The sequence below is a fragment of the Phyllostomus hastatus genome, unplaced genomic scaffold (genome assembly GCF_019186645.2).
Source record: "Phyllostomus hastatus isolate PE091 unplaced genomic scaffold, TTU_PhHast_1.1 phas_contig_40, whole genome shotgun sequence".
NCBI classification, from domain to species: domain Eukaryota; kingdom Metazoa; phylum Chordata; class Mammalia; order Chiroptera; family Phyllostomidae; genus Phyllostomus; species Phyllostomus hastatus.
In genome coordinates, this window is record NW_025333872.1 from 77189525 (window position 1) to 77213728 (window position 24204).

Below are 24204 nucleotides of genomic sequence, written 5' to 3' on the forward strand. Positions count from 1 at the left end.
CTAACCCACATGTGTGCGCCTGTGCTTCTGGCCTCGTCACCCTCAGAAGTGTGAATTCAGCATGCTTCCCTGCATCTCAGCTCTCTGCATTGCACCTTCCTGTTCTTAGGGGTCCCATGAACATTTTAAGATCTTTAATTTTAAGGTGTTTAATGGCTACATGCATAACTTTCATATGTCTAAAGCCCTGTTTCTTGATTTTTCAGTTTCTAACATTATTGACCTGCTCCCTAGCCTTAAGATGAGGAAAGTAGATCACTGCCTATAACCCGGGCCCCTTCCTTTCCTCTTCCCAACTTGTCAGCTGACAAATACTGAATACCGTCATCGGGCTTGTAACCTTCGAACTCTGTTCTGTAATTTTAAGTTGGTGTTCTGAACTGTGTCTATGGTGTGACTTAAAAAATTAAAAACCAATAAGACATATTTGTAATATTGAGATTATATAGATAGCAATTTTGGAATCAAGTAAGGCCCATAGAGTTGGAAATAGGATTTTATGTTACCAAAAATAGGCATCCAAAGAATGACTGAAAAATGGATTCCCTTTACTTACGCTCGTTCTATTTTTCTAAGTCATGTCACATTTCACTTTGCTTCATCTTTTCATGACTTCTGAACACTTTTAACTCACCTTCATTCTAATGGATAGAATAGATGTATATGTTCCTTTTTACGTACATAAGATCTTTCAGATAACTGAACACATTTTTAAAAATCATTGTCCTTTAATCACTACCTCCTGTCTTCCCTGTTTTAATTTGGGCCAGTTGCTTTGTTGGCCTGTTTTGCAGCTAACCACTTGAAATTTCTTTTCATTTTTTTTCCTGAGGCAGTTTTTCTATTTGCTGGATTACTTTTCCTGCATCACATCCCAAGTCACACCAGGGAGAGGAAACAGGAGAAACTTTCTGAGTCACTAGATGAATTATTTTGCATTAATTCTTGAGCAACAGGTTGCTGGCTATAAAATTTAGGTTCAAAATTATTTTTCCTGAGAATTTTAAAGACTTGCTCCACTGTTTTCTATCCTCAATATTATTAATGCAAAGTGTGGTGACAATTTTATGCTTTTTATTTTTATTTTTTGCAGGTATCCTGTTAATTATCTCTGCAAGTTTTACACTCAGCATTTTCAAAGTTTTTAAAAAGATTTTATTTATTTTTAGAGAGAGAGAAAGGAAAAGAGAAACAGGACAGAAATATTGATTCGTGAGAGAAACATTGACTGATTGCCTCTCTATGCCCCCTACTGGGGACCTGGCCTGCAACCCAGGCACGTGCCCTGACTGGGAATTGAACCAACAACTTTTTAGTTTGCAAGACAATGCCCTACCCACTGAGCCACACCAGTCAGGACTACAATAGGAATTTTTTACTTTCAACTGAGTAGTTCTTGGCACATGGTGAAAATTTTCCATCTGAAAATCTTCTTTGTAATTCAGGAAAATTATCTTTTATTACTTATTTCATTATTCAGCTTTGTTCTATCATCTTGAATTAGTTACATATTAATAGCTTTCCAGATCTATCCTCCATTTCAACTTCTTTCTGGTAGTTTTCCTTTCTGTCATCCTCTACATTCTGAGTTATTTTCTCAACTTTATCTTCCGTATTACCAATTCAGTGTTCAGCCGTACCAATGACTCAATTCTATTAATTTTTAAAATGCCTTTGGGGAACCAGTGTTCGATATTTCAAGGGCTCTTTCACATCCCTTTCTTGCTCCTTTTCCATAGTAGTCTATTCTTCTGTGTGAACACCCATCCTTTCAAGTCTCTCTTAGCAGGCTAATTCAATTTTTAATGCCTTCTTTCTTTCTTGTGTCTGATCTCCCATGGTCAGTGGGTCTTTCACACATTTTGGCATTTCTCTTTACCAAATATTTGCTGATCCTTGACTGATCCCTCATGTTTTTTTATTGACAAAAAGAATTGTGTGTTTCCTATTTATGAAACAGTCTGGTAAACACCCATAGGCCCATCATCCTGCTTAGAAATAAAACTTTGTAAGTATAGTTGAAACTCCTGTGGTCTTCCCCGGATTGTCTTTCTTTTAGCTCTGAGCACAGCAAGGCAGAGGCCCAGCAGCCCCACAACTGTGGGGGTGCCCCCCAGAGAGGCTGTGTCCTGGTGCAGCGCAGACCTCACCAGTACCTTTAGCTGATGTTCGACCTGAGACATCTGGGAAGGCTGGGACAGGTGAGGTCTTGGAACTACATTCCGCCACTCGTGCGGGCTAGAAAAAATGAGGAAAAGTCCACCTGGGCTGCTAGGACATAATAGCCACTGCTCTTACCACCCGAGGAGTGGGAGAGCGTTGGCAAGGGAAGAGTGGCATTTGGTCATGTGTGCATTCCTCAGGCTGCCCTGTGAGCCCAGGAGGAGCTTCTGCAGGTCCAAGAGACAAGGAGTGGGGAAAGGGCGCCCAGAATGTCTGCCATCAGGAAGCAAGCCCTTCCCGAGGCAGGATCCAGAGTCTGGGGTGGGAAGTGACAAGAGCAGGGCTGGCGCCAAGTCCTGGGGGGGAATCTGCTGGGCAGGAAACAAGTGTGGCGGGAGATGGGTATCCGGGCTCAGGGAGCAAAGAGGTTCAGCTGACAGGGTTTGGAATCAAGATACAGCTTTTAGGTCTGAGAAACAAGGATGCACTTGAGACAGACCAATTGCAAGAATGAAGATGAAGATTCTTAGAGACTGGCACTGCTGAAATTCCTCCCTCTGGTACTCAGAATTGGTCTTAGGCTTAATTAATCAAGGCCAAGGGGCTTCAGCTGGGGAAGAGGGGCAGCGACAACAAGAGGGGAAAAGGAAAATAGAAGCTAGGGAGCAGATATGATCCAACACAATCTCTTGATATCAAGGGGACTTATATTTTTCAGCATTTGTGAACGGGCCAGGATATCCAAAACCCTCTTCAAAATTATAAAGATCAACCTGTCGCCCCTGCTGACCTCCCCCATAAACTATGAACAAATACCCCAGAGTTCCAGGAAGACCTTGTTCCATTCTGAAACTTGTTTTGAGCACCTGTTATGCGTCAGGCATTGTGTTAGGAACCGAGACTTCAGGGTGGATGAACACCTCCCTGGGCCATTCGCGATTCCGATCCTGTCGGGGGGGTCAGACGTGCAAACAGCCCACTTAAGGCAGGGTGGAAAGGGCTGTGCTGGAGGTGTCCCTGGGTTGCCTGGACAAGTGGAGCAGAGCAGAGAGAGGAGGGGAGAGGCACAGCGGGAGGGGCCCCAACATCATGAGTTCCACACGCCCACCTGGCTGCCCTGGAGCCCAGTCCAAGGCAGGTGTGAAGTGGCCAGAGACCATGGCTTTGGAGTCGGAGCCCTGATTCAGACCTCACTCTGCCTCACACCTCTTGTGTGATCTCAAGGATGCTATTTAATCTCCATAAACCTCAGTCTCCTCTGATCACCAGGACATCTAGGGAAAAAAGCACTAGAAATACCTTTATTACTTAGTATAAGTCCATACTTCTAACAGCATGAGGAGAAGGAAGAAGAAAGAGCAATTCAAAAGAAGGTATGCCATACTGGTTACTAAAATTGCTTCACATTTATCACTCTCCATAGGATTAGTAAATTGTAGGTCTCATTGGGTACACACTAAGAATTGGAACTGATGAGACTCCACAGGAGGAATGGGTCAGACTCTTCTTGTTCTAAGCTTTTTCCGAAAAGTAATAGTTATGTTATTTTTCTTTGTGCTTCTAGAGGTATATTAATTGGGAGTTACCATACATGCCGTCTCTGGCAAATTCCATGCTGCATTTATCATTGACATTCACGGTCCAATTGCATAATGAGGTGCAGTCGATTCACAGTTAGCCATGCTGCTGGCTGATGGACAAAGACCCTCTTGGCAATCTCCCCAAAGGTAGGAAATTATGGTGATTTGTTTCTCTTTGGCTTTGTAGATTTTTTTTAACCATCCATGTACAAATGAAAAAAAGACTGATTATCTGTGAATTTCCAAGAATCCGATCAAAATGATTTTTTAAAACCCTGTGAAGACACAGCACAGGAGGAGCCTGACAACTCTTTGGCTTCCTTTTTGTGTCTTCCTCTGCAGAAGTGTTCTCTTCTTTGCCTTCACCTTGAAAGTAGACATCTCTTCACCAGCGGTAAAAATGCTAACTACTGAGGATAAGCTAGAGAGAAGCTCCTGCCGGGGTGAGACCTGGCTGGAATTGATGCCAGTATATCCGTTGGCTACATTGGACCACTGACTGTAGCCAGGCATTGACCATGACAATTCTCCACTGGCCAAGGTCAGTGTTTAACAGTGACCGTTTTGATTTCAGTGAAGAAGTCATAAGAGTCCTTGGCTCCCTCTCTGCCTATTCCAGAACCCTTCATCCCCCCGAAAGGAAGGTTCAGCTCTCTGATGAGCCAGCAGTTGGTCCAGACCAAGCCTGACTGCAACTTCTTAGCCACCCGATGGGCACACCCCACGTTGCTTGACCACACTGTCGCTGCCAGCCCATATTTAACACTGTTGGCTCTTTCAATCACTTCCTCTTCACTCTCAAAGGGGACAACACATGTCACTGGACCAAATATCTCTTCCTTCATGCAGCATGATTCATCCTTAATGTCTGTTATCACGGTGGGAAGCATAAAATAGCCTCCCCGATTCCCCAGGGGGAGACTCAATGTATCCACTCCCTCACCGCACAGAATGCGGGCCCCTTCCGCACGAGCTCTCTCGACGTAACTTCTGACCTGGGTGGGTAAAAAACGAATGCCATTAGCAACATCTTACCGTTTATCTTCACACAAAGCAACAAAAAATTCAATATTTGCAAATCAACCAGGAAAGATGTGTGAGGTCATTGCCGAGAAATGTAAGGTTATCTTATCACTTGGCTGCTCAGACTGAGGGGCAGAAGAGCGCTAAGCATCACTTGGGCATTCGGCCCTTGTATGGAAAAGGAGCGAGCAGTTCATTTAATGTCTAGGTACCAGTCACTCAGGTAAATGCTTTTTATGTAGTTTCACTGAATTCTCTCAAAAGCCTATTAGCCAGGTACTATTATCCCCCCACTTGCTGATGATATCGTTGAGCCTCAGAGAGGGTAAACATTTCACAAAACTTATACACAGGAAAACTAGAATTCACACTCAGGCATATTCAGTAGTTAAATACACAAAAGAATATTTTCTCTCTCTTTGAGGGGCTATGTCCTTTGCAGAAAGTGTGAAGTTGAATGGTGTATAAGATTTAATTAAAGGTCAGGATGCCCTTCAAATATCTGAGGTTCCAGAACAAGTAATTTCTAATTTCTAGTCTCATTACTGATAGGTAATATAGCATAGCTAACTATAATGGGAAGTAAATTAGGCAATAAGTTAACCCAGTGACTCAGAGACAATGACAGATATTTATTAAAAATGGTTATGGGAATGACTCATTATAATAATGATATATATACATTTATACATGAAAATGTTGTCTAAGTCACAGTGACAGGTGATGCTACCTCTGAGTGGTGTTGTAAGGATGGGAGAAATAAAAAACATCCCCAAAATTAAAAATATAGAACAAGAGTCAAGTAGTATACCAAAGGCAAGGTAAATTTTGAAGTGCACTTTGGATTCCTACTTATCTTTTATTGTCTGAGGATTCTGCCCCAGTATTAAATTAGTACTCCATCGTAGAACTATATTCAACACAGAGCTACATGTTTGACATGTAAATGTAAAAAAGGTCATGTTATTTATTATTAAATTTGCTTCAATTTGCAGACGACTTAATAAGCCATGAAGTCAGACTCTTTAAAAACAGAACATTTGGTCCAGCTCTGTGTGCCTGTCTGCCCCACCCCCGCCCCAACACACACAGCGATCTCAAAGCCTCCCAGAAGAGCCCAGGCTGGCGTGTGGGTAGAGATTCAAATAGATTTGGACTTCTCTTTTGCCCTACTCTCTTCCTCCTCTTGAAGCAACCCACCCCCATTAAATTAAAAACGCCCAAAGCAGCATCCTGGACAAAGGAAGTCTGGGAGCGGCTCCCTCCGGGACACTGGTCGCAGTTCCAGCAGTGCCAGGAGTGTTCCAGCGTTACATTATCACACGACTATCTCTAGACACTCTTGGGATCATCGTCTATGAACAGAAGTGTCCGTTTCAAATGGTGAATTTATCAAAATATCTGATGTATAAGGTGACTCTTACTGAATTAAATTCACTTTCCAGAGAAGGTATCGCTGAAGCATAGAATGCTCTCTACACTAGCAGCAGCTTAGGAACTGAGATTTTCAGTAAAACCTGAAAAAAAAAAAACCCTCATGAGTGGTAACATGCTGCACCAGGTAATGAATTACTATTATAAAACTTTTTTGGAGCAGAGAATAATTAGTACTTAGTAGCCCAGCTGTGTTCAAATCACTCATTAGCTAAGAGATTTTCAGTGCCGTATGCCTCGGTTTCATCATCTGAAAAATAGGGTTAGCACTGTCACCCATTCACAGGACTAAATAAGCCATATAAAACGTTTAGCATAATACCTGGCATATAGTAAGCCTTTTGAATGTCAGCAGCTGTTATTGCTGTAGATGAAGATGATAATATAATGCATGATCTGACACTTACGAGCTGAGACTTCAGAGGTGCCCTCCACTCTGCGTGTCAACTTGTTTAGCTGACAAAGGAGACAGGAAACTGCAGGAGTGGACGGTAAAGCCTGGTCCTCCTGGGGGAAGCACCTGTGAACTTCCTCCAGGCTTCCTCCAGGCTCACTGCAAACACTCAAGAACTCTATCTCACTATCTCACTTACATCTATGGGAAGGCAGGCATACAGCCAGGTTCTCTAGACAACCAAGTGGGGAAGGATTCAGGAGAGTAAAAAGAAAAACAAAAAGCAACTCTCTGAAATAGGCCAGGGTGGCTTTCCTTCATTCCTTGAGGACAGAGTCACCTGCAATTTTCTGTGCATCTCCTGCAGTCACACAGAAGCTGGGAAATGACGTGCCCACTTAGGAGCCTGCTATATCTCTGAATTCCTGAGCCCTTTGCCATCACAAACCAACATTTATGTATTCTACTGGGATTCCTCTGTCACTGCATCATCAGCTAGCATGACAATCACACAGAAGTAGGATGGACACAAAGACCCCAGACTCCATAGGGCTAGTGTGATTTGGAGAAAACACAGATGCACTGTGGAAGAGGAGACAAGGAATGCAACAATGGCAGATGGCACACAGCCCCCAAAGCTTCCCTGAGATAGACAAGGAAAGCTATCCCCTGCCTCCTTGATCCCAGATGGTTTGGCAGACTGAACTGAAAAGAGCTATGGTCTGAAAAGGCCAAGATGAGGGAATGAGGGGGAAACCAGGCTCTCCCTCATACCTTAGCCTGGACTAAGATGAAAACTAGCTGGCTTGGCGAAACCCACATGGGGAGCTGGGTTGAGGCAGAAGGAGACGGGCCTGGAGTTGGGGCTATATAGAGCATTCAGTGGTGCATCTTCCTGTCTGTGCACAGGCACTAAGGGGATACGCACGTGCTAAAGGGGGCCTCAGCTTCCTCCTGCCCTCAATATGGTCTGCAGCAGGTGGTCTTCAGGATCCACCAGGACACCCCATGTATGCCCAGGGATCACTGTCATTAGACTCTAGCCACCAACTTACTAAAAAGAAGGTAATTTGGGTCTTCATGGTAGAGTCACTCAAAGATGCTAAGTTTAAGATATATATTTTACTCTGGAAACAAAATTTGGAAATTTTATACTATAATATTTTGATACTGCAACTTAGTAAGTCCTCCGTGTCCATGTTAGAGGTAATTAAAACTACTGGGAATCACCAAGACAAAACAAAAGTTTGATAATTTGGAGGAATATGTTCTTTTCAACTAAAATGTGTTGTAACTGAAATATTTTGGTACCTTTTTATAAGTTGGTTTTTGAGAAAATAAGAACATTGGCAGGGAAGAATGTGGACCTACAGATAATGTTCCACTTGATGTTTTTTAGTAATGCTGTAAAAATCTCTAATGAACTTAGAAAATAAGTTGATCATATTTTTGAAATTCCTTTTTTTCCAGAGAATTAAAAAATGTTTCTTCTAGTCTCGATGTGATTTCTTGTAATTCAGTAGTTGTAGGACTTCCATGCAGCTCTATTTCTGGCAGTTCTGAACAATGGTCATTCTGTAGTTTAGTTGTAATTTTGATGTGGTTGTGTGAGGAGGCAAGCCATGTGTACCTATGCCGCCATCTTGAATGGAAGTCTCTATTTTTTGAAATTCTTAGTTGGCATTTAAGAAGTTGGATTTTTATAATATTGAGATATTGAACACCAAATATTTTCCCAAAGATTTTTATGAAACTAGAATTCAATTCTAAAGCTGTCTGTGAAATAAACTGAAATAACCAATGGAAAGAGTTAAAGGAGAGTCTTAAGCAAAACCTCAGAGACTTGTATGTGTTTACATGGACTTTTCTTTGTTATTATAAATTAATGATCAGTGAAACTAGTTTCTCCCTGCTTGTGTTCAAGAGGTCAAAGAAAATGGAATCCTTTTTCCAAAACAGAAGTTTGGGGATTATACTGTAACTAGAACACAGGATGGAGAGTTAGTTTAATCATTTGTCAAACAAACACTATGCACCTTTTGTTTGGGCTACTTTTTTAGAATCTAAGGATTTTGTAGTGAATAAAACTGACAATGAAGCTAGCATTCTAGCCAAGGAAATACAGCCAATAAAGGAATAAATAATATATAGTATATATCAAGTGCTAGCCAGAGTCATGGAGAAAAATAAAGCAGCAAAGAGACAGAGGAAGTTCTGGGGAGTGTGATTTTATATAGGTGAGCAGGCAAGCACTGATTTGGGTGATAACATTTGATCTAAGGAGAGAACCAAGCAAACCTCTGAAGGAAGAATATTCCAGAGGGTGTGGACAATAAGAGCAAAGGCCAAAAGGAAGGAGTGGGCCAATATTTTTGAGGAAGACTAGGGAGGCCAGCATGCAGCAGTGGACTGAGGGAGGGCAAGGGTGACAGAGGCAACAGGGGACAGAGGTTACCAGGAGACAGTCTCCTGGGTCATTCTAAAGACTCAGGCTTGACTGTGAGCAAGATGAGGGTCATACAGATGTATTGAATAACTATGATACTAAAGCAAGGGTTAAAAGGTAAGTTGGCTAATCTGGAAATATCAGCATAGACACAGGACTGTCTCAAAAGGACAGTGAGTGAGCTCAGCACAGCCAGGTTTTAAGTGTCCTCCTCCAAAAGCCATTGTCATCATGGGACATCTAATGGGCACCCACAGGGCCAGATGCTGGCCTTGATTATCCTTCCCCATTAAAAGGAACCAGGGCTCAGTAGAGCGTGGTCCCATTGCCCATGTGGGGAAGAGCAAGTCAGGTGGCTGAGGCTGCTTATTGTCAGCGAGCAGAGAGGCCTGCAGAGGGCCTTGGGTGGAGCTCAGGAGGACAGGGAGGCAGGCTAAAAGGGAGGGCCCCCATGGGCAAGTAGGGTCATGCTGAGCATCAAAACTATGACATGAAAGCCCACAGAAAAATCAAATATTTTTATTTGCTTCACTGATCTATCTCCGTCACTGGGTCAATTAAATAGTGATTGTGGCCTACGACAGAAAAAATTAGTTTCTTCATTGATTGGATGTAAAGAGAACTTGGAACCTCAGGTCAGTAGTGAATTGCAAAGGAGACTTCAGACTGCAGCATACCCCAAGTCTACTGCGAGAAGCTCCTGGAAGGAGCTTTGTTGCACAGGAAGCATTCAGCACATGCTTACGCTGTTTTCACCAGTTATTTGCAGGTGAGGGTGGGCAGGCACGGAGGCCTGGGGTCCAGAGCAGTCAGACAAGAGTGGACAAAGGGGCCTCTGGCGTCTGGTGATTCCTCGTTCCGTGACAACTATAGGTCCCAGGTGCACTCTGGGGACTGCTGTCTATACACCTGTGATCTTGCAGGTGAATTTGACTGGAGGGAGACACAGCCGTACTGGCCAGCCTCACTTTAAATAAGTGACCACAAGCCTCAGTGAGCCCTTGGAGCTGCCCTGTTGACAACACAGTCATTTCCAAGTCCGTTCTCTCTCGTGACCTCCTGCCAGATTATTTCACAGGTTCTCCTCCCTCCTGAAACCTCCAGCATCTTCTCCCCTCCTCACCTGCTTCACTGAGAAAACAGGGGAAAGAAGAAGACACCATCAAGCCACATTACCTTCCCACCTATGAGCATCCATGCTTCACAATACTGTAAAGGTCAAAGTTACAATGTGGTGAGTCTGCCAAATCGGTGCGGTGTTGGGGCTGTCTACAAACTTACGTAAAAGCTCTGCCCCTTCCTGGCTGACTGGTGGATGCATATTCTCCTTGGTGAGCCTTTATTGCTGCAGTTGGAGACAAGACCCTTCTAGTACCCAAATCTGTGACTCACTTTGGGAGGAGCCACAATGGGTAATGAGATGACCTGAGAGATCTAAATTGCATATGTCACCCAAAGGCCATCAGTGGCTTCTCCCACATCACACTCCACTAAGGAAAGACCACACAATTTGGAGTGTGTGCCCTGGCACTTATGGAATGCCGTCTGCTATAAGCCAGAGGCAGACCCTTTTCCTCTGGGAACATTTACTGATGGAAATTCTTGCCACCCTTAATCCCCATCATTTATGCTTTGAAAGTTTTCGTTCTCACTCTTCTGGTGGTATGCTCGTGCTGACTTTTCAAGAGCATTAGTTTCCCTCAGAGCTGCTTTAAATCTGGACGATTCACAACCAACAGTTTTAGATTCTGTACCCAGAGACAATTCCCCGCAGATCATAATTGTTCAAAAACAAGGTAGTAGCTGACCATACTTCAAAGCACAGACATGTGCTGTGCTTGTGCAGAGCGTCTCCCCAAGCAAGAACCCTTCTGTAGCGGACATGGCAGAGACGCACTTACCTTCTCCAAATGAGTTTTACTTATCAGGGCGCCCATGCTGGCCGACGGGTCGGAGGGAATGCCGACTTTCCACATTCTGGTAGCTGCTACAAACCTCTTTAAAAACTCACTATAGATCCTCTTCTGGACAAAGATCCTGCTGGTGCAGAGGCAGATTTCACCCTGCCGAGAATGACACAGGAGGACAAGGAGGGGGCTGGAGGACATGCTCCTCCATGGGCAGGTCATGCTGCACCCTGAGTGCCTGTGGGCATGTGTGTGAATTCCTAAGCCACTTGCTGTAGGAACTTCTGGGAGAAAAATAATTACCATCATAATGATTGTGAAAAAGCCATCAATGGCTTAAGCCAGCAAAATTATTGTAAGGAATGTTTTTCATTCTAGACTCACAAAAACCCTATTGGAGGACATTATTAGTGCCATTTCCATAATTTACTGGCAAAGAAATAAAGTTTCAAAAGGCTATGCAATTATGCGAGTTGGGTTAAATGAAGACACATCTCATTCCACCCATCTTTCCTTCTGTGGAAGTTCTAACTCTTTGGCTTAAGTTTTTGTTTTTTGATACAAATTTAGAAAACACACCCTTTGGAGAAAGTCATTTGGGTCTACGCACACCTGCTCCATCCTCGGCTCTGTCCTGGGGGCTGAGGCTAATGAGCTGCACAGGTGCAGGTGTAGTGGCCACCTGCAGGACACATGCAGGACACCTGCAGGCTACGCCATCCGATCTCACATCCTTCACCCTTTGGGATGCTATGGCCTTGAAGACTCTGATGAGGACTATGGACCCCAGGAAAACATCTGCTACAGTTTCAGGGGATGCAAAGTTGCCCTGAAGTTCACCCATGACTCTAAGGTAAGAAACCAGCTCTAGACCAGTTCCAGTACTTACTTGTGTGTTTGGGAATGCATTTGGGTTGCTCTGGGGAAGAGAATAAGGTTTCCTGGAAGTAGGACATCTAGACAGCAGGAAGAGCCTAGGGGCAACTCTATGAATACAAGGCTGGAGTAGCAAAAATCAATCATTTTGCCCATGGCAGCTCCCTGAGAAAACTTGTGTAACTCAAGAAAAGGAGCTCGCTGAACAGAAGCTGTGACCCTACGAAGCCACAGAGGGACACTGAGGTTGAACAGATGGAATAACGCAAATTTAGTGACTCTCCTTCCACTGAAACAGAACTGGATTGACTCACTCACTCCTGGCTTTGCACTGTGCTACACAGACCCTGCTCGATGGGGCGGCAGAGTTGAAACAAACAATGAACAAACAAACAACAACCCAGAGAACATACCTGGTTGGCAAAGCTGGACCTGACGGTGGTGGGAACACACTCTTCCAGGTTGGCATCCTCAAAGATGATGGCGGGGTTCTTGCCCCCCAGCTCCAGGGAGAGCTTCTTGCAGTGGGGAGCACTCAGCTGTATGATCCGCTCAGCGGTGGGCTGGCTCCCGGTAAAGGAGATGAGGGGCACCTCCGGGTGGGACACCAGGGCCTCGCCCACCTTGGCCCCTGTTCCAAACACAATGTTGACCACACCTGGTGGCACACCTGGATGGGAAACAATATCCATCGAAGAAAGTCGTCTCAGTACGTCGAGGACTTCAGGTTACATGGAGATACTCTTTGAAAGTCTAATAGCTGGGAGTGAACTCTTATGGCTACCCCTGGTTTACTAGTAAAGTAAGAACAACAGCATCACCTCTGCCCAGCACACACCTAGGCGGAATTTCTCCGGGTGCTTTGCCCTACAAGGTGCAGGGTACAGTACAACACTCTGCACTGTTCATCCCATAAAACTGACTAGGCCTCTCAGGGGCTGAGGATGCAGAGACATCCCCAGGTGAGTCAAGCCCTGTGAGGGAAGAGAGCCCTGCTTCAAGTAGGCATCAGGAGTCACCATTCAGCGTGAAAGTGTCAGCAGAGGGGAATGAAAGTGCTGCAAGATCCAGGGAAGAGATTGACTATCTTGGCCCAGGGAGTGAAGGAGGGGTCCCACCTGGGGAGGCAAGTTTTGAGCTGAAGGGCCTGTACCCCATGGTAGAGATGCACCATTACACCCTAGGACTGACTTAAAGCACCAAGAACCCCCATAAATAGATGCCTCAGTCTTTCCTATTGTCAGGCCCTAATCCCCGCATCTCAGGAATGTATGTACTTTATGCAGTTTTTGGTGTTACCTGTGTATTACCGATCTACCACTAGGAGGGAAGGGTGGAAACAGCATCTGTCAGGGTGGGGGATGGGGGGTTCTGCTCTCCATTGCATGTGATCCTGCGTGCAGCCTGGTCTGCCACACAGAATGAACCCCAGTGAGTGCTGACTCACACTCTCGGGGTGCTGACTGCGGCTCAGTCCTTGCTGTGCGTGGTTTACCCCACCAGACCTGCCGACACCTTCATCAGGTAGGTACTACAAATATCCTCGCTTTTTCCATGAGAAAACTGGGGCCCAGTGAAGTTGAGTAACAACCAGTAAGAGGCAACACTGAGTGTAGAAGGCCAAGAAAGAATTGTTAAGTAAATGGATGAATTTACTTAGTGTACTTTATGCAAATTAGAAATGGTTTTTCACTTTGAAAAACTTCAAATGTCCAGAAAAAAAAAAAACTATGAGCAATTTGTGTTGTGTCTTGAACATTCTTAGGGTTGGCCTGGAGGTGGCTGAGTTTATGCCCTTGGTGTCCTGGGCTTGAGGTAGAGCAGGGGCAGAAACCATTCCCACCCCACCCCCACCCTGCCCCCACCCTGCCCCCGCCCTGCCCCCGACACTGCCCTACACGGGAGGGTTTTCAACTACTTGCCCCTCCTAGTATTTGTCCTTTGCTCCAGGTCAGGCACTCTCCCTCTTGGAGTAAAACATTCTCTCCAACAATGTGCTTTTCAAGTATAAATAATACTTTTACATTGGTGACCCATTATCATCCAGAACACCTGCTCACAGAGTCACAGCCTTGGCCCGATCACCTTGAGGGTTCAGCCGAAGCCCGTTCAGGTGCGCCCCCAAGGAGATGGGGGGAAGCTTCAGGGAATCATGATGACATCTGCAGAGCCTCACTTCCAGCGACGCCACCTCTACACCCAGTGTGCGCCCTTGTTGATATCTAGCTCAGGTCGGACTTCTGGACCAGACGGCACTGCCAGCTGAGGGCCCGCCCAGAGCCAGGTACCAGGGGCAAGAAGCTGGGCCCGGGGGTGGGGCAAAGAAGGCGCTAGGCGAGAGGTTCTCCCCCTGGCTGATGGGAGGAAAACAAGAACAAGTTTCCCACCATTGGCAAGTTGGGGCCCTGCATCTCCATCAAATATCAGGCATGTGGATGTTTGTCAGATATTGGGATGCGGGGGTGGGGTGCACAGTGGGCACCAGGAGGTGGACTCTTCGGTGTTATAAACCCTGAAGGCAAAAGATAGAATGAATCACTGGTAACATTTACAGTAGCATTGTAACCAAGGGAGAGAGGAAACATGGAAACACCTCATATCATCACCCCAGGATAACGAGCTGGTTTCGGCGGGCACATTTTGATTATGCGTTCTTGAGCTCCAGTGTTAAAGCTATCTATTGGCCAGTGTTTCTCAGTACTGTGTTGCCAGTTGACCAAGACATTAATGACATTTTTAAAAGGGATATCTGAGCTCTACTCTTAAGAGATTCCATTTATAAGAGGAGGAAGGCAATTTAGTGGGCAAATAACAACTGGGAAAACTCAGAACAGGTGCTGACAGACAGGAAGGGAACAGAGCCCCTCCAAAGCTAGGATGCAGCCGGGTGACAAGAAGATGCTGAAGCTTAAATAGATCAGAACAAAAACCAATAGGGAGGACCCAGAAAACCTAATCTGTCGACACTCCAGAAATGAGGGCAAACATTGGTGCCCCCAAGAAAAAAAATGAATATTCTAGGACTCCTAAAGAGGTATTCACTGAACACTTTTTAAAATTGTTTGATTTCAAAGGAAGGTCATCCCTCGAGGCTGTTTGGACATGTGGCACTTGGGGGAGCCAGTTCTGGAAACACCCTGAATGTCCCGGGAGGTGACCTCAGCTTTCTCCTGCCTGCACTATTAGAGGTTTCTCTCCCAGTGCTCTAAAGCAGGATTGTGTAGCTGTGATTCACACCTCCTCCAAACCCCGGGGAGAGAAATGGAGGGCTCACACAGGTGCAAGCCAGGCATCCCCTTCTCAATGTTTTCGTTAAAGGAGGGAAGCGTAGCAAAGCCGGCCTGGGGTCGGAGGGCAGGAGGGACCGTCTTGGTATCATAAGTTTAGTGGCTTGTAAGAAATAAGAGCAATGCCGTGCAGTGCAAACAGATGGAAACATAAAGTTCTCACCCAGGCCAGGCTCTGGACCCTGTGACCAGGGAGAGAGGTTGGGGAAGAGACGTCATCCTCAGGGAGAGGTGGTTGAGTTCAGAAGACAGTGGTGTCTAGAACGCAGCTGGGCAGCGCCTTCCCACCTGCAGGTCGCCCTCCCCGGTGCGGATCAAAGCAGAGTTTGGGCCCCCCTCCTGTCTCATGCAAGGGAATCCACTTACAGTCACAAGACAGGGAGGAAATGCCTCGGATCTTTGCAGACACTACAGACTCAGTTTTGCAAAGCCTGGGATTAAAGCATGATCCCTTGTGCAAGGGAGGGATGACACAGTCTGGAACAGAGAGAGGGAGGCACATTCCTGTCGGACACCCCGAAGAGGCTGGGGCATCCACAGGTGTAACCCCCAAAGGAGGGAGGCTCCCTTCCCCCAGAGGGCACAAGGGAAATGGGCAGCCACACCAGGACCACGAGGCCCGGTGCTCTTCCTGAAACAGGATGGTGTAATCTGCCATCGAAATCTTAAAGAACTGGCTCAAATTTTCTGGAAGGCTCTGTGTATGCTTTTGCTTTGAGAGAAAAGGTATCCAGTAGACACAGAAAGAGAGATGGGCTCTTCCCAAATGCCCACTCAGTGGACACGGGCAGGGGGCAGCAGTGTCTTCCCGTGGGCTTGAAGGAAGGGGGCACAGCAGAGACCAACAGAACGGGCAAGACAGCCCCTCCCCACCCCACCCCCATCCTTTCTACCCAAGCTGTGGAAATAAGAGCTGAGGGCCCCAACAGGGAGGGCCTTTCTCCTGGGGTACAGGACAGGCTTCCTGCTCCCCTCTTCCAACTCTGGGGCAGCGCCAGGCTGAACACCCCAGAATGAAACCAGGAACACATGCTGAACGCGGCCATTACAACAGTATCAGAAAGAGGACAAGAAGCCAGATTATATCAGCGGCTGAGTGGTGATTCCAAATGCAGGGAAAACTGAGGAATGTACTTCAAATCCCTTGAAAACGGGCTCTTTCTATCAGGTATTCTACAGCCATACAAAGAGTACCTAGTAACATCCTTATTTTCAGCAAGGATGAACTTGTGGTTCCAACATAAGATTTAAACTGACCATCACCGACGCCCTCTGGAGCAGGCTGCTGACTGGTTTAATGGGCTCCTTAAGCCTGGGCGGTGTTCCTATCCCGTGCTCGTTGCGCCAGCGACCCCTGCAGGGAGGAACGGTCCTGCAGCGGCACATCCGGCAGTTAAATGGAGGAAGCCCCCTGAGCAAACCCCATGGATGAAGGGGGTTTCTCAGAAAAGGAACCGCAAGATAAAAACCAAAGATGTCAGTGGAATCTGTTTTGCTGCTGAACAGATTTTTTTCCGAAATAACTTTTCACATGTCAGTGACCCTTGGGGAAGGAGGGGAGGGGAGGGGTGAAGCGTACGAAATGCAGAGTCCCACCGCTGGTCATCAGTGAGGCTCGAACACCCTATTACCTGCTTTCTCCAGGAGCTTGCACATCATCCACGCGGTCACTGAAGTCAACTCGCTGGGCTTGGCTATCACCGTGTTGCCGGCAGCGATCGCCGGAGCGATCTTCCAGGTCAGCAAGTAGAGCGGCAAGTTCCAGGGACTGATCAGCCCAGCTGCAGAAAGCAGAGGCAGTGCCCATGGTCACTCGGCCCGCAAAGAGGACCAGCCCGATGGGGTTTACTAACCGGGACCTTCCTGCTGAATGAAACTTCAGCTCCTAAAACCCCAAACTTTGCTTATTTGTTGCCAACCTCTGGGAAATCACTAAAATGTATCACAGACAACTGTGTCCTTTAAAACTATCATGACTGACAATTATATTTATGAACAACAGTAAGTTTCAGGGCTCAATGGCTGTCACTTGTCACTGAACATTTCCACAAAGTGGCAAGTTTTGACATTTCTGGACTGATCTTCACATGTGAGTGGGCCTCTCCATCCTCATCTGTAAACTGTGCAGCTACCATTTCTCCAAAGCTTCTTCATCTCTGTTTCTAATCTGTTATGGATTGAGACATAAAATCTCAAGCTTTTAAAAATCTGTTGTAAAATAAGAGCAAATGCATTCTGAGACAGTGAAATCCATAGCCAGAGTATTTTTGCATAGAAAAAATCTCTCCAGGTTCTCACCTGCATTCTGATCAGCCAGGCTTTCTGGATAAGAAGCAGAGACAGCCACTAGCACACGCCTCCCTGTAATAGCATGAAAGTGTCCAGCCTCCCAACCATGAAACACTGGTAAAAATGAAAGCTGCCTTATAAATAAGTAAATGGATGCACCTTATTTTATAATCTGCCTTCAATACTGTCCTATAAAGGTAAATATATTTTATATTATTAAATTTCCCATTGAAAAATCTTTTCTTTAGGGGGTAACAATATTTTTGCGCCATTATAATATATCAGCATACTTCTGGGGAGGATATCTGAGTTTTTTATAATGCCTTTAAAATACCATTTCTGAAGGGCTCCAATAATCAAAGTGAAGAAATGTCCCATTTTTTTTCCTTTTAATTTATATTTGTTCACCCCATCATAAAATGTAATTAGTAAAGTATGTGTAGTTGGAGTTTTTTTAGTGGAAACAGTGGCATCTACTGGATATTTGGAGTCATTGCAGATATGTATGGGTCCTCTAAGGGCAGGAAGCAAAGAACTGAAGGAGGAAAGTATACAATTCAGCCAAGGCTTATTTACCACATTCCTGGAGCTGTTATACCTATTCTACACTTATTAACTTGTTTGATTTGTATAAAAATATAAAAAGACAGAATGAGACCATCCTCCCCATTTTTCAGATGAGAATACTGAAGCACACAAAGGTTGTGTCCCTTGCCCCCACATACCCAGAAGCCATGCTCTTCACCACAACACTCTCTAGAAGTAGACTTTGCACTTTTAGTTGTGAAGGGAAAATACTGGCTTGTGAATTTAGTCTCAGCACCATTCTTTTCCCTGTTATCTCCTAAGGACAATCTTCCGGGAATAAGCAGGGAATTTCACACAAAGAAAATAAACTAGAAATCGATTTTTAAGGCCTATAATGTGTCAGTCAAAGTAGAAGAAATCAGCTCCTTCCTTTTCCTCAGCCTGTTCCTGGAGATAAATTCTATGGAGCTGACTGAGCACGTCTGTGTGCACCCATGGTCCAGTCTTCCGCAGAGCGGCACCTACCGATCCCCACGGGGGTCCGCACGGTGTAGTGCAGACAGCCCACGTTGTCCATCTGGGTGCACTCTGACGTGTGGTGCAGGATGGAGGAGGCAAAGAACCGCAAGTTCTGAACAGACCGGGGAATGTCCATGGCTCTTGCCAGCGCTACGGTTTTCCCTGTAAGAAGTCAACAAAAAAAAGCACGGTCAGCAGATTTCCCCATGGACAGTGGAGACACTATCATGCAGAAGTCACCCCCGGTCCTTCCAGCCAGGGACGGACATTCATTGAATAGACAAAGCATAGATCATACGTTGATAAGACCATGCAACAATTAGATACGAGGTTATAAGATGAGGTGGGGGTGGTTAAAGTTGAGCCAAATGATGTTTGCTTTATGGACTGAGCAATTCAGAGCCATCCTCACGAACTTGCCAGATGCTGCCACTTCACCCACACCAGCTCTGTCGTTTCAGAGTCGAGAGCTTTGCACATGCTACAGAGGGGTTGGAACCATGGGTGTAAAGACAGCTGTCTTTGCACACCACAGAAAACCACTTTGATAAACACGTGATGTGTACTAAATGTCCCCCAACACACGGCGGAGTCGTTAAGACAGACGCGTGGCAGAACAGCAACGGGGACCCCTGGCATGGGACGCTGTGTGGCACTTGGTCACCCATCATGTGGCTCCCACACATCTAGCCCCTGGACTGAACAAAAGAAAACCCTAAGCTGACCTGGCTTGTTACTTAGTAACCCTGAGCGAGGCAGGGACACTGCAGTGTCAGCAGCTCCGCAGTAACCATTCCTTCTTGAATGCTGGGGCAGGGCTGCGGTGGGGGCCTGGAGTCCAGGCTGTGTGCCTAACCCTACACTGGTTTACAGCAGGTGTACAATTTCAAACAATCTGGGCTTTTCTTAACAGATATTATTGCAAGGATTTACAGACATTTACTCCATTACCCTCACTTCTGGGAAAGAGTTTTGAAAAACTGGGAAATGGTGTCGGAAGTAGAATGGTGGTATCTCAGACATCTTTCTGAGTAATGTGGCTGTGCAACTGCTCTTCAAATGATCTCTGCGTTGAAATTCTCTACTTAAGAGTTGGTGGAAGATGCATGATCAACCCTAGTTCCTCCTCCCTCCACAGATCCATGCCCTTAGACATACATCTTTGCAGTTCCTTCCACTGAACAGAGTGTATTTATTTCCCTGACCCTTGGACTTGGTTTGGGCGGTGACTCGCTTTGGCCGCTCAGCCTGCAGAGGCCTTGGGTAGCTTGGTGTCCATGTCTCCTTCTAACGGAGAAGCACGCCGGCTTCCTGGCGGTCGCGGCAGGGGTAATGTGAAGTAGGTGCCCAGTCCCTTGCGTTACAGTTAAGAGGAGAGAGATCATCTGACAAACCGGAAGGAGGGAATGAATCCCAGCATCTGCACGATGGATTGTACTTTCCATAAAGCATTCAGTAAGAGACAGCTGCATGCGGCCACCTGGCTCTGCTAGAGAGAGGTCCCGGAAGACAGAAGAGGCAGAGCAGAGACAGCTCTGCAGACGCGCAGGCTCTCACCTTGGTCCTTGGATTCGGCCTGAGCCAGCTCCTCCAGGGACTGCTCCAGCAAGTCCGCGAGCCGTTGCAGCACCTGCGAGCGCTCCTGCGGGCTGCGGTTCGCCCAGCCGGGGAATGCAGCTCTGGCGGCCTCCACCGCAGCCTCTACCTTTGAGGAGCAGCAAATGGGGGACGGTCGCTGTAAAACTGTTGCACCCGAGGGGTTGCATGAATCCATACACGCCAATTATGTTTTTCTGCCTAATTTCAAATATCCAACACTTCCCAGTGCTGATTTACCCACAAGGTGGTGTTCATGTGACCAGCAAAGCAGGGGGCACCACAAAAACAGAAAAAAAAAAGCTCCATTTGGACCGATGCAACCAGAATGTGCAGTCAGATAATTAGAAAGCAACTCTTTGAATGGTAACAGATGTACATTTTCAGTCATTTCAAAATACAGATTTTTAAAAATATATGAGAGAAGAAATGAGATGAGTAGAATCCTTAAACTTATTTCAGCTCTGTCATGTCGGGTAAAACTTAAATTTTGTTTGGAATCACTGTTGTGCAACTTGGAATGACCAGCCATATTGGTAATTTACCAGCTACTTTTTATATATGAGGAAATATGCTAAATGGTTTACACAAATTATTTCATTTAACTCCTTTTAAAATTCTGTAACATGAGTATTGCTTTGCACATTTACAGATGAAAAAAATTGAAGCACAAAGATGCTCAAGCAACATGCCAGAGGTCACACAGCCAATAATGGGCAGAAGCAAGACTCAAACTCAGACCTTTGTGACTGCCAAGACCACCAGCTGGCCTGCTCTGGAATAATCACAGTCCCTGCTCCTGGCCCCCTGCCCATCTGTGCCCAATGAGAGAAGTCTCTGTTGGAGAGAAGGGTCTCTGTGGCTGAACAATTAGCCTGGGCACCCGGTTTGAGAGCTATATCTAACAGGAAATAATACACAGGAAGGTATGTGTGAGGTCAGTTCATGCAGGCAGAATAAACTTTCAGATCACCTGCTGCCCTTCTCCTCTCTTAGGCCACGCCAAGCCTTGCCTTTTCTAGAGCTGGCGAATCCACAGGCTGTGTTCCGCCCTCTCCTCTCCCACTGGCACGACGAACATTTACAATCGCAGCCTTTTCCCACCGCTGGGCCACAGGCTCAGCCCCAGAGCCCTTTCCCACAGGCTCTTCAGGCAGCCACAGGCCATTTCCTGCATCACGTGACCTGACAGTGCAGCCCCCAGAGCTTCTGCTGGCCCTCTTATCCAAGATCCCATCTACACTTCTCTCCTGTTCTTTTCATGTGAACAAAGTCACTTTCAGAGAGCTGAAATAAGGCATTCAATGATTCTCGTCTTAATTAGAAATTTCTGGAAAGGTGACGGTTTCATCTCCGAAACTGACTCTCTAATATGGACCTGCAGAGAGGACCAGAGAAGACGAGTGGGCCTTGGTGGTCTCCACCACCAAGCGCAGTGGACTCGTGGACACCCTGTGGCCAGCCAATAGGAGAAGCGTTCTTGCTACAGCAGTCAGAGCAAAAGCCTAATCTTCCAGTTGTCAGTGTAAAAATATAATCTGCCTAGTCATGTAAAGTCTAATCCTTTTGATAAGCAGCAAATTCAGTCCCAGTCATATTTTCTAAATTGTTTTATGTCATGTCTTATGTCCAATTAATATAGAATACAGATTGACCTACTAAACAGTATTATAATATTACATACAAACATATACAATGTCAGCAAAAAAAAAAAATAATAATACTTAGAACACCTCCTACATGCCAGACACTAAGGGTTTTGTGTCACCCAGTCTGTTCGATCCTCAGAACAACACTAGGAAGTAGATGTGATTACCCCCGTTTCCTGCACAAGGAGACCGAGGCACAAAGAAGTTCGGCTCTAGGTCAAGACCACAGACAACTAAGTGGTACAGGTGATCTATTACGCCAGGCTGTTGGACCCTCGTCTGTGCTTTTGACTGCAAAGCTCTAATGCAAGTGCTACCTGACCACGTGTGTGTGTGTGTGTGTGTGTGTGTGAGAGAGAGAGAGAGAGAGAGACAGAGAGAGAGAGAGAGAGAGAGAGAGGGAGAGACACCACTGGTCAAAGCCTGAGCGTGGGAAATCAGAGTGTTGGCACACCATCCTCTGTAAAATAAGGATGATGGCAGAGTTTAATTTGTAGGTTACCACTCATATCTGGGACAATGTATACTAAGGGAGCTTAGTGTGTGCGAAGCAAATAACAAAAACTGAATGAATGGGATCCACTCATTCAGTGTGAGCAGCACCGGTGGCACTTTCTGTGAGTGCATTTTAGGGAAATTGGGCAAGTAGTTTGCAAAGTGACCATATTTCTCAAGCCAGGAAAAAAATGGGACTTATGGGATCAAATAGAATATTTGCAAGTTACATAGCGAGGAAATCCAAAACATTTAATCCTCTACTAGCAGGTACATCCAGAACTCAAAAATGCACATGCCATTCACTACAGAAAATATTTCAACTGAAGTTGCCGTATTTTTCATTTTTAACTTCACTTTGGGAAACATTCTGAGATAAGGAGGGCTGGAAAACAGGGAGATGGATTTCCCACATCTATCCAGTGTTGTCTTAAACAAACAAAAGTGTGGGTACAGTTTAACCAACACGAGCCAATATTTACAACCTTTAATTTACAAGGCAAAGTTCTTTTTCATGCAAAACAGATTTAAAATATTTACACAGAAAAATAAGCTACTTCTCCCCGTCAAAACTTGCACATTGTACTTCATGACCTATTAAGGCTACAATTACCTTACATAATCCAGCTCCTTGTACTTTAAAAAAATCACTGAAAACCCATTAGGCATGAGGTGACCTCACACACATCAGCCACATGTGTCAGCCCAGACAGGTCTTCGTTCTCAGCGTGGTAACTGATAACTAACAAAGTGTATTTCAACTATTTTACAAAATTCTTCAAATAAAATTAAGTCCGTGTCACTAAAAATGTTTAATGTATGTGACACTAAGCACTCATTGGGTAAGAAAAAGGATGCTGCTAAATTTAACTCTAAAACTATATGAAAAACTATTTGATTTGAATTTCGCCACGGAATGATCATTTTTATTGTAGTAGGTATTTTGAAAAAGTGAAGAATTAGAGGATTATTAGAGGATAATATAGAATAAATGCCTGGGGTTTTTCATTTTAGGTTGTAATAAAGTAGCATGTTGTTTTAGAAATCCATGGATATAATGGCAAGTTTAGGCAACATTGGTAGAGAAGAGGGAGCACTAATAATTCTTATGAATAATACATTTTCCTAGATGCCAATTAAGAAATGTCTGAGAATTGTGCCTGTGTCTTAGGTTGCCTAGATTAATGACTTGCTTCTACAAATAATTACCTGAGATTTGTTCATTGTATCTATCTGTCCAATTACAAAGTGCACTTTCCTAAAATCTGCCTTCTGCTAATATGTAACAAGCCTACACTTTTTCCCAGCCCCACCTTGCTTCTAGAAAATTAAGTGACAAATAATAATTCACCAACGTCTGAAGGCCATTCCGGCCTTCTGTACATGAAGAACACTCACCTCTTCTTTCCCACTGTTTGGCACTTGGCAGTACACCTCCCCTGTGGATGGGTCGTAAGAGTCTATATATGAGCTACAGGGCAAAAATTTCCCCCCTATGAAGTTCTCCAACATCAAAAGTGCCGTTGTTCCAGCCATAGCAAGAAAACTCCTGACAAACTCCTGACGTGTTCCTCAACAGCTGTTCACTTAGGTGATCCCTACTGTTCCCCTACTCCTGAGCGAGTCTCCTCCTCATTTCCAGCCCCAATGCCTTCATTTGCCAGTCAGTGAAAGGGGGAGGTGGCCTGACACTCAGAGAGCATTCCAGGCTCCAGACTCGGAGTGGAGTTCTCAAGCGTGGCACAGACTTCGAGTACATTATGAGAAATGGACAATATGTTAAACTCGTATCAGCTTACACGTTCACGGTCCTTTAGAATGCTTAGAAGGCATCCTGGCTGGTGTGGTTCTGTGGACTGAGCGCTGGCCTGTGAGCAAAAGGGTCACCTTTTCAATTCCCAGTCAGAGCAGAAGCCTGGGTTGTGGGCCAGGTCCCCAGCTCGGGGCATGCAAGGGGCAATCGATCTATGTATCTCTCCTGTTTCTCTCTCTCTTTTTCCTTCCCTTCCCCTCTCTCT

General features: G+C 45.5%; 1 protein-coding gene across 1 annotated transcript; it reads right to left on the reverse strand.

Annotated features, from left to right (window-relative positions):
• Window positions 1-3450: 3450 nt before the first annotated feature.
• On the reverse strand, window positions 3451-23785 carry ALDH8A1 (aldehyde dehydrogenase 8 family member A1). The gene is made up of 7 exons (XM_045844276.1): window positions 23585-23785; window positions 20004-20151; window positions 18453-18608; window positions 16742-16891; window positions 12237-12493; window positions 10942-11103; window positions 3451-4738 (listed from the first exon to the last, which is right to left on the reverse strand). Exons 1-7 carry the CDS (start codon window positions 23720-23722, stop codon window positions 4286-4288), a joined length of 1464 nt encoding a protein of 487 aa, XP_045700232.1. The 5' UTR covers window positions 23723-23785; the 3' UTR covers window positions 3451-4285.
• Between the last annotated feature and the right edge of the window lie 419 nt (window positions 23786-24204).